The sequence below is a fragment of the Anarhichas minor genome, unplaced genomic scaffold, assembly GCF_050575085.1.
Source record: "Anarhichas minor isolate MPS153535 unplaced genomic scaffold, ASM5057508v1 ptg000007l, whole genome shotgun sequence".
NCBI classification, from domain to species: Eukaryota; Metazoa; Chordata; class Actinopteri; order Perciformes; family Anarhichadidae; genus Anarhichas; species Anarhichas minor.
Window position 1 is genome coordinate 19579484 of NW_027466453.1, and position 10464 is coordinate 19589947.

At 40.3% G+C, this 10464-nt stretch overlaps 2 protein-coding genes across 5 annotated transcripts; both read right to left on the reverse strand.

The window, feature by feature from the left end:
* Positions 1–932: 932 nt before the first annotated feature.
* On the reverse strand, positions 933–4731 carry slc25a17 (solute carrier family 25 member 17). Its single transcript, XM_076086459.1, has 9 exons — positions 4354–4731; positions 4204–4264; positions 4056–4122; positions 3773–3924; positions 3562–3678; positions 3268–3416; positions 2251–2346; positions 2021–2106; positions 933–1296 (listed from the first exon to the last, which is right to left on the reverse strand). The coding sequence occupies exons 1-9, from the start codon at positions 4408–4410 to the stop codon at positions 1143–1145; spliced, it is 939 nt and encodes a 312-aa protein (XP_075942574.1). The 5' UTR covers positions 4411–4731; the 3' UTR covers positions 933–1142.
* Positions 4732–5177: 446 nt separating this feature from the next.
* Positions 5178–8587, reverse strand: rpusd1 (RNA pseudouridine synthase domain containing 1). Of its 4 annotated transcripts, none has more exons than XM_076086461.1 (6): positions 8554–8587; positions 7365–7588; positions 7147–7270; positions 6915–7017; positions 6490–6591; positions 5178–6275 (listed from the first exon to the last, which is right to left on the reverse strand). In XM_076086461.1, exons 2-6 carry the CDS (start codon positions 7550–7552, stop codon positions 5863–5865), a joined length of 930 nt encoding a protein of 309 aa, XP_075942576.1. In that variant the 5' UTR covers positions 7553–7588; positions 8554–8587; the 3' UTR covers positions 5178–5862. The 4 variants fall into 4 exon arrangements, with proteins under 4 accessions (XP_075942576.1, XP_075942577.1, XP_075942575.1 ...); XM_076086462.1 differs by having other exon boundaries at positions 8518–8584; XM_076086460.1 differs by having other exon boundaries at positions 8454–8584.
* Between the last annotated feature and the right edge of the window lie 1877 nt (positions 8588–10464).

A 10464-nucleotide genomic window follows, 5' to 3' on the forward strand; every position in this document is an offset into this window, starting at 1 on the left:
ACAGCAGACCGGTAATAGCTGGTGATGATACGAGGTCCTGTACTTTGAGGCCCATGTTAATAATTCACAAAGTCAGAGAAATTAAATATACACTTGTACATTTCTGGATTTTAATAATGCAAGTTGCAAATATGTTGAGATTAGTAGAAGATAACATGTAATGCTCTATAGTTATTTTAAGTGAGCACTTATAATTTATCATTAATCATTAATATTGCAATTTCTTGAACTTTAAGAGGCATAATGGAAACCAAGCCATGGTCATTTTTTGTGATTCAATCCTGACCGCTTTGAATTAAATTAAGTTGTTTGTTATTTTTTGTATTGCTTTATTTCACTATTTTTAAACTGTGTTTATTGTCATTTTACAGAACTTACAAATCCCTACACATATACATATGCACATCTATGTACAGACTATGTAGATAGATGATAGTTGTTATTCCTTGTTTTAATAAAAAAAGGAATAACAACACTAATGGAAAACCTCGTAATAAAATTAATTAATGAAAATAAATGAATAAGTAAAATAAAGTGGGAGGGGGAGATTCAAATATAATAGATGCAATTATTTAAATAGATAAATAAATATATTTTAAACACTTACATGTCCAAAGTATATGCAATATAAACTCGGTCAACATGAAATGTGACACCATTGTCAAGTTTCGGTGACTTTTATTAAGTTGCTTGTAACTGTCCATTATTCTCAAAATACCACCAATTCTATCAAGGGCACGACCTTATTTCACTATTTTTAAACCGTCTTTATGTAAAAGTATCATGTCATTATTTTTAATCTTGCTCGTTTCTATTGAAATATTTTTGCTTAATTTATGCATTTCACTGTTTAAAGTTGCAGTCATTGTCATTTTAATAAAACGTTTTTTTCTTCTATTTTCAAACGAAATCAGAATAATTAGAGGGACAGGTTTACTTTTGTAATGTTTTATTGGTTAGAGTATTTGTAGGATGAGGATGAGGTTACCATTAAAGATTTACATAAATGTTAAAAACTTGGTTCACAAGAAAGTGAGAGATTTCCAGGAAGTTAAAGTCCCATCAGGGGCTCTGTGAGCAGTGATCAGTGCAGTCAGTCAGTGCTTTAATGTGGTCAAATGTTCATGGTTGTGAAGCTAGAGCTAGCGTCTCTTGTAGTGCTTGCTGCTCAGTCCCATGACTCTGAAGGTGCAGCTGGCAATATTCTCATAGAGAAGGAACATGAGTGCAGCAGTCAGCACCGTCTGCAGCAGCTTGGCCTCCAGGCCTTTAAACAGACCCAACATGCCATACCTCCTATGGATGGAAAACAGGGTTAAAAAAAACTAATAAAAAGTATCACTATCTGATGGGAAGGCTTCTTAACATTTACTAATTTAACAATCTGTCTGCACACACAAAAGCCACAGAAAGAGAGCTGCATTATTATGGTTTTAATAGTTGACAGAAGATTAAAAAGACAATGTTCAGACTGCAGGCAAATCTGAGGCATTGTTTACTCATCTGCAATGTTTCATGTGGTAACAACATAGGAGTACTGTATTTACATCTGATGCACATTAAGTCAAATAAAGAACATAACAGCAAGTTGTAAACCAGATGAATGAAGGCAATGTGCTCTCTAGTTCTTAGTGGAAATATAAAGTCATGGTGACAAAACATGTCATTTTAAATGATTCAAAAATTTGAAATCGAGCGATATGCCTTGGCTATGAATGGTTGAAAAGTAATAGTTTAATTTGTTAATTGTCACCCAGATTGCATCAAAGCAAATTGATTGTAATATGGATGTGCCAAAACCAGATTACGACTGCAAGTTTGAACACAGACAAAGTTATTTTACCACATTTGAAAACAACTTTTTATAGCAAATTCCTTCTAATTTAACTGCTGCAAGTCAAATGTATTCTTCATCATTGCATTATGCACTGTATCTAAATACAGGAACTTAAGTGTGGACAGAATTCAAATTACAACTTCAATGTGTAATCTGTGTTTGTGTGTGTGTGTGTGCACTCACCTGACTCTGTTGACCAACAGACACTTGATAGTCCGTATGCTGGACAGTAGTTTTGACTCGTTCTTTGACTCGCTGAACTGACCAAACTGTAGTGATTAAAAAGAAGAAAAGAAAACCTTGTGTGTGTGATTAAAGCATATCATTCATTCTGACAGCATAAAGGCTTTTATTTGTATAACAATGAGACAAATCTGTGAGGAGGGTTTTAAATATACATTTAAAAAACCTACCCTGAGAATGGACTGTATGGTCTGCAGCGGGTACGTAACAATGGTGGCAACCGCTTTGGCAACTGCGCCGATTATGAAAAACTCAACAGATGACAGCTGAAAGGGAAAAAGAAGAAAACTTTTGTGAAAATTCATGATGAGAGGACCAGTGGAAGCCTAAAGGTCTGAGGAGTTTGCTTCTCTTGAGGGTTTACAGGATTCAAACATCCGCACTAACTGGTGAATAAGTGACACTCACCCCCTCCTTTATCGTGAGCGTCACGTTATCCTGAACTAAAACATTTATCCGCCTTCACTCCGGTGGACCACCGAGATGTCAAAGTGTGAAAACACACATTCAGCCAAAAGTATCTGCTTCACTAGTCTCCCTCTTTTTAAGTCACACAAAAATCATGTGAAGAGAATTACTGCATATCCTGTGTTTACCCATCCAGATGATGGGATGAGCTGAAGTAACGTCCCTCCTCTTCTTGGTTTATTACGTTATGTTATTATGTGTGTTTTATTTTATTATCATGATGTGGCACTTATGTTTACCTGCAACATTACTGTATTATCATTATAATAATATATAATATTAATAATTATATTTAGGGTATTCAGTGACAGTGTATTTTTGCTCTCTCATGTTATCTATACGACATTTTTCACCTCGAATTTGAGGGATCACTGCCAGAAATGTTTACGTTAAAGTCCATGTGCAATAAAGTTATATTCTTTATAGTTGAGTTATATATGTTTTTATCTTAATAGAGTTTTTTTTGCTGTTAAATATCAATACGATATTGGCATCAGTTTAAAATCACAATGTCAATGTAAATAATTTATTGACCATCGCAAAAATGTCAAGATCTCTTGTAAAAATTATGAATAATAAAAACATAATATTGTAATTTTCAACTTAAATGACTTTGTTCCTCATACATCGTCTCCCCGCATTAGTACTTTCTAAAATGCTGCTCTGATTTCAGCACTGATCTCCTTCCACTGTCTGTGTTCTCCTGATCCCTCCCTCACCTCCCTGGGAACTCCTCTCCTCAGCTGCCTCTTCAGGCCTTCGTAAATCATGAACTGGATGGCCGGGTTCAGCACCAGCAGCAGGGACGGGAAGGTCCCGTTCCACAGTGCTCCCACGCCCTCATCACGGACGATCTGAGCAAACGCATCTGCCAAAAACAAAAGAGCAAATCAGACATTAATGGATTTCTAAATTTGAAGAAATTCCCTCCAGGCGTTCCTGAGAGACCGCGTTCACAAAAATGGACCGGACGGACAGACAACCCAAAAAAACAAAATGACATGACCATTTACCCAGAATGCCAGAGTAGTTGGTGGGTCGTATATCTGCATTGCGAAACTTGGAACCCTGAAGCTTCAGCCTGGTGTTGACCACCCACAAAGGAGTGGTGAGCAGCACGTTTACAACACCTGGAGACGAGAAGGCAGACGAAAAATCAAGACGTGGACTTTCTTGTCCTGAGTCACTAAAACAAGGCTTTTATGATAAACACGACCCTCTTACCTGCTGCAACGCCTATGAGTAAGTCAGTGCTTGGTGTCGACTGCTTTCCCTTCAGGCAGTTAGCCTTCAGGCTGTGGAAGCAGTAGAAGTACACAAAGTTGGAGCAGCACAGGCTGCAGATGACCGGGAACCAGCCTCTGTACAGGGCGGATCTGCAGGAGGGGACAGCAAACACAGGAACAACTTAGAGCCCTTCTGACCACAAACTGTTTGTGCACAAATCTTTTCCAGTTAGGATGGAAATGTGTGAGGCGCTTGTGATGTGTGTGTTCATGTAACTCACAGTCCTTCCTCTTTCATAATTTCAGCCAGAATGGCTGGAGTTGATTTGGCCTTCCTATTTTCATCCACTGAAGACAAAGAAAACACAACTTGTTTTTAATAATGACATTACATTGATAACTGTAAATAAGAATGGACCACTTGTTTACCTTGTAGCCTCAGCCTGGCGGTATCAAGAGGGAAGAACACTGTCATGGCAGTCGCACTGCCCTAAAACAGACTGCAATCAGTTCTCAGGGAGGAGACGTAGTGCCTGTTTGTTTAATATTGAATCAATAGTGAAAGTGAAGCTAACTTACCATCGCTCCTGATACAGCATGAACCAAAGCCTCATACGATAAAACCGCGAAGCTCATTTTTAACGTCACTCGTTTATTTTATGCTTCGACTAAAATAAACCCAGTGTCCACTTTTGTAAAACTCCAGCTACCAAAACAGAACAGCAGCTGGACCCTCGCTGTTTGTAATGTCGTACTTCCTTGTAGACGCGTGTCTACCTAACACGGAGGGGCATTATGGGTAATGTAGTTCTCGTCATTCTACACCTATCAAAAGATTTCGTTGCCTGTATATTTTGCCTTTTAGGGAATATTTGCAGGATCAACCTAAAGGAGGGATTCAGGAACAATGTGATAACAGAAGATAAATGTACTTATTACATTATAGAATATGTTGTGACTTTCTGCATTTAACCAGTATTTGTGTTATTAACGAGGATGCTGCTCAAGTTAAAATCTTCTTTGCAGGATTGACTTCCGGTGTGATCTAGAAGTCAATGAGGAGGACGTGTAATATGGTACATTTTCAGCACCGCAAAGACACCGTTGTGCATTTGCAGTGGGCTAAGTGGCCGTCAATGACTGGATAACAGGTTGTAACTGCACCACAGTGGTTGTCTCAAATACTGCAGAGGAACATGAGGACATCAACCTGTAATGCAGGATTGAAACTGCACAGGTATGCACCTGGAATAATTATGAGCTGTATGGTGTTGCTGCCTTATGGCAGCAGAAAGTGTGTGCGTGGCCTCAGAGCTCAACAAACCCCATGTAGGCAGTTGTGTTTTTAACCCAAAGGATATCCAGTCCAATTGACAGAAAATATAACGATGTAAAGACGCGGCTGAATTCTTGTTCAAACATTTATTTAGCTTTTTATATTTGTACTGCATTTGTATTTGTTGTTACTTTGACATAAACCTTTTTTGTGTTGGAAACAGTTTGATTCAAAGCAGTAAAACAATGACGAAATAACAGAAATGCACAGAAACATACATTGTAGTATGCTTAATGCTGTTATATGGGACTCCATGCATGTTACAGCCATGCAGTGAATGTGACAACACACATGAAGTTATGAGCATTTAGACATTGACAAAAAACAATTGCTGCTGGTCAGAGTTAAGTCACATGACCAAACACCAAATTAAAATTCTTACACTTTTCAGGGGGGGGAATGTGTATTAGACAAAAGATATGGCATCAACCCAACCCCTCACTTATCAACATGAACTTGAGCAAGGCACTTATTTCTCAGCTACCGTGGTGGAACTGCTCAGCGAATCACTTTTCAAGGCTGGTTTTAGTGGGAAGCTCCCAGTTGTTAAATAAGAAAGCAGCAGCTTACATGCTCACACATGTCTCCTCTAAAATCATGTTTGTGACTCGTTGGTGAGGGAATTAAGGTACTGGGTTTACTTCTGTGTATGCCACTTAAATGCAACGAGAGGTCAGTGAGATGGAGCATGCACGCTCAACGTCACCTTCATTAGTGAACAGCTAAAATAAGTTAAAATACATAACAATAAATCAGTCCCCAGACCATTCGCTCAGCCACTCCTGACACTTCCTCCTCTGCTCCTCACTCTCCTCCTCAATCCTCTGTCCCCGGCGTCCTTTCCTCCTCTCCTCCTCCCGCCTCACCCTCTCTCTCTTCTCTTCTTTGATCTTCCTGTCCTCCTCCACCCTGCGCTCCAGCAGGGCCTCCACGGTGGCCGGCATAGTCCGTAACGAGCGCTGCGGGAGCCACTTGGGATCCGCCGTGGGGAGAAAGGGGTCTCCAGCAGAGACCAGCAGGGGCTCAGGTTCCAGGGGAATGTGGAGGAGGTGTGCGTGCAGCATCATGCGGTACGGGGCGTCGTCCGCTCCAGAGCTGTAGGTGAAGTCCCCGACGATGGGGTGGCCTATTGCGCTGCAGTGGACCCTTAACTGGTGTGTTCGGCCTGAGGGGGGGAAAAGAGATGGTGAGGAGCCAGAAAGACTTTTCACAGCAGAGTCATGAAACACACAAGGTACTCAAGTTCAAAATAATCCCGAAAAACATCTCAAACACAAACAAATAAACGCAGCAGACTGCGAGTCAGGGCCTCAAGCAGAGAGACGCCGCAGGAAATCAGACTTTCAAACTGAGAAACTGTTCAAACTGAGTGTTGTTACCAGTGAGCGGCTGCAGTAGCACTTTGGTGACGGAGTCTCCATCGTACAATCCGTACTCCAACACCGTCAGCCCAGTTTGGCAAGGCTTCGGGTTCTCACAACCTGATGACAGAAGGAAGGGGAGAGATCAGCCAGAAAATAAAGGTGAATAGTTCAGTCATCCCAAGCATGCTTCATAAAGTATTCAACAATTAATTTAAATCACTATTAGACCTCTTAAACTCTGTGTGTGAATATTTATTTTGTTTTTATCTTCATGTGTCTGTTTTTACTTTGTGGACAAAAACTTGCTGAACAAAATTTGAGGTTTCCAGTCCAGAATTTAAAAATGTAAGACATGTTAAAAGACACACACACACACACACACACACACACACACACACACACACACACACACACACACACACACACACACACACACACACCTTCTGTTCCCTCGATACACATCATGTGTGTTTTTCCCTCTGAGGAGTTCTTGCCAATGGAGAAGTCCAAGGTTTGTGTCTCTTCCTCCACCCAGCCACGAACCTGGGAATCAAACCATTTATGTACTTACTTTTTAGTCACACGTAAAAGGTGTCACACACAGACTGACATGTGGTAACAGCTCTGTTGTGTGCATGTGTTCGGCTGTGTTTGTGTCTGTGTGTTTCATACCAGGGCGAGGTAGGCTTTGGTGACGGTGCGGTCCTTGAAGCAGCGGTAAGCTCGTCCGGCAGCAGCCTTATTGAGGGCGACACAAAGAGCCCCACTTGTGGAGAAATCCAACTGATGACAGAACCTTTTAGAGGAAATAGAAAAACATGATGAGACTATCACTCTTTATGAGTGTATTGCATGTGACCCGATGCAGTTAGCATTTGTGTGATTCTGACCTGAATCCATAGTAGGTGCTCGGGTCTGCCAGCTGAGGGAAGCGGTGGCCGAGTTGCGCCTGCACGGTGTGCTTCTCGTACCACATCTTGCTGTCGATGCGGATGTCCCAGTGCTTGTCCACCACGATGTAGTCGTCGCTCTGGTGCAGCACACGCAGGTTCTCCAGGCTGGCCGACTCTGTGGTCATCGTGTGCAGCGCTTAACTCACACAACTCATCCAGACCTGCAGGACAAAGGTGTTGTCTTCATATTTACATTACGACTGAATCAGGGAGTAGTGCAGTCTTGTTTAGAGTATAAATACAACAACTTAAAAGCTATTAAAAGCAAAAGCAATATTAACAAATTGCACTTGCAGCAAATCAAGTATTTATTATGAAAAATGACTCCTTTCATACTGATACATAATTCCATTACTATTACTGATGCCTTGATGTTCAGGCAGCATTTCACTTTGTAGTTGGTCGATATGGAGCTAATTTAAATTACTTTATATACTGTTGGATATAATACTGTGTAACAGGGTGTCATATTCTATAAACTACACGTTCAAACAAATGTAGCTGTCAGTGGAGTAAAACCTACAATGTTCCCCTCTGACATGCAGAGTAGACGAATACAATGAAAACACTGCAATAAAGTACAAGTACTTTGTATATTTGTACTTAAGAACTTGAATAACTGTTGTGTAACCAATGGAATCAGACAGTGGATGCGATTCTAAACACAACACTGGCAACCAGTCATGAAATGGAAACAAAATAACACAAACAAACATGTTTTAAACTGTGAGAGTAACAGGTAACTAGCTGGTAGTAGCATCTCTTATTCACCGCGTAGTCTTACTGTCTGATAAATAACGGACTTTTGCCATAAAGCAAAAAGAGCAAATACACAGTCGTGACACCAGCTCAGTTTAAATAATCGGGAAGACATATTGTCGGTTGAGTAACAGCGACTACTGCACTGGTTAGCTTGTAACGGCTAAGAACCGTTGGTTGGTTTGCTAGCCGCTGTATGCTAACACCGTATAAGATAAGCTAGCTGTTTGTGAGCGTCATAATAATGCGACTGTCTGCACAACCTACCTCTAGTAACCAGACAAGACTAATATGTGGTGTATTTTTGTCGACATAGCGAAAGTAAGCGTACATCTATCTATAAACATCGATGTAAACAAAACCCCACAAGTTCGTCTTCTTCTTCTTCTTCTTCTTCTATTATGGCTGATAACAGAAACCAGTGTGTACAGCGCCATCTACTGTACGGATGTGTGTCGCATCATGGCCCCATGAATTATGGATAACTTTGCTAAGTAAATATTACAGATTTGAGTGAGCTCTGGGTTTTTAGTCAGTAATCCAGTAAACCTACTTGCTAATAGAACTACATAAAGTTTGTGTTTGTGAGTTTCCTGTGCTTAAGTGGTTCCCTAGCTTTTTATCCGGTGACCCCTTAGAATAAAGCAATGTCTACTTGTAGCCCCTCCCGTCACAACATTCATATGTCAATGTGTTGTGGGAACTTGTTCCACCATAGAGTCATTTTTCCTTCTCAGATTCACAGAAAACAATCTTGTGACCCATTTAAGTCCCGACCCTCAGACTGGGAACTGCTGTTAATGCTTCCTTCCGTAGTTGAAAGACATGCAGGTTAGGTGAAGTGGAAACTATACTGTTATACATGTTATTGGCAAAATAGCACAGGTGTTGCTGTGATATTATTTCTGCCTGTATCTCATTGTGACACAGGCTCCTGGTATTGTGCATGCTGATTCATTGGGACAATGGACAGAGCAATCATTCATGTCATTAGTTTTAGTTGAATTGCTGTGAGAAAGACCCACTGACTCTAACTGTGGTTGTGTTTATCTTAGTTTGACTTCACATACAGAAAAGCAGAAAATCTCATTTTAAATACATTTTTAATGGCCACATAATGATTTGCATCAATGCTATTGAACATGAAATGTAGGGGTCCATCTTCTTGACACATGTCATGTACATTGCATTTGTTTCGTCTGCTTCTGCTCTGTCAGTGAGCATTGTTCCAGGTCACTCACACATCATTCATGACGTCCATAATCCCTCAATTTAACCTCACCTTCACATTTTTATCTGGCAGAGGTCCCTGGTCTGATGACGTGCTCCATCCGGCGTTGTGAGCATGTTGTGTTTAAGATAATGACATGCTGGTGTTTTCTATTTAATTTGTGTATTTTGTGCCACAGTGTCTAAAGACCTTATAATAATGAAGTATAGAAGATAATAATAGCTAGTACTCGGTTTGTGAGTATAAATACATGATATTGGCACAACATGGACTGTATTTGAAATAAATCTTTGTCATTATGAATTATAAATAAATAATGATCAATCATCCATCATTTAAATTCAAGGCTTTAGGGTTTTTAGGGGTTTGGGTAGAGTTGAGTAGAGTGGGTAGAGTCACTATCTATTGCTGAAGGAGGAACCAATGGTGACTGAGCCTGTGGCCCACTGATGAAAGTACTGCAGTATTGATATATTAGCAGTTTTGAGTCAAGGCACAAAAAAGGGTTAAAAATAACTCCTTCAACACGATCATCTTCTGTGCTGTGGATCCATATTTTCAGCATGTTTCAAACACTTATCATTTCTCAATGCTGTGATCTCCTCGTAGCTCAGAGCTGAGCTTTACGGTATTAGCAAAGTGCTGATTGTTGGGAACAAACTGTGCCTGAAAGGTGCAGGTCAAATAAAGTGCAGGTTAGAGTTCTATTAAGTAATCCCCAACACTGCAGCAGGTATAAATTAGTTTTCAGCTAAGAAGATCAAGAAATATTATTGAATTGGAATTTCATTACCCAATCTGCTTCCCGCTCTGTGTGCGTGTGCTTAAATGAGAAAGATGTTACAGAACATGATTTAAATGTGGGGTCGTGTCTCTATTGTTGGGTTTCTGGTGATTGTTACATAACATTTCACAGCAAATCATCTTAGAGAACTGGGTGACAGATTGGCATGTTTACCTGGGCGTGCACCATGGCAAGAAAGCCACACACACACACACACACACACACACACACACACACACACACACACACACACACACAAAGAC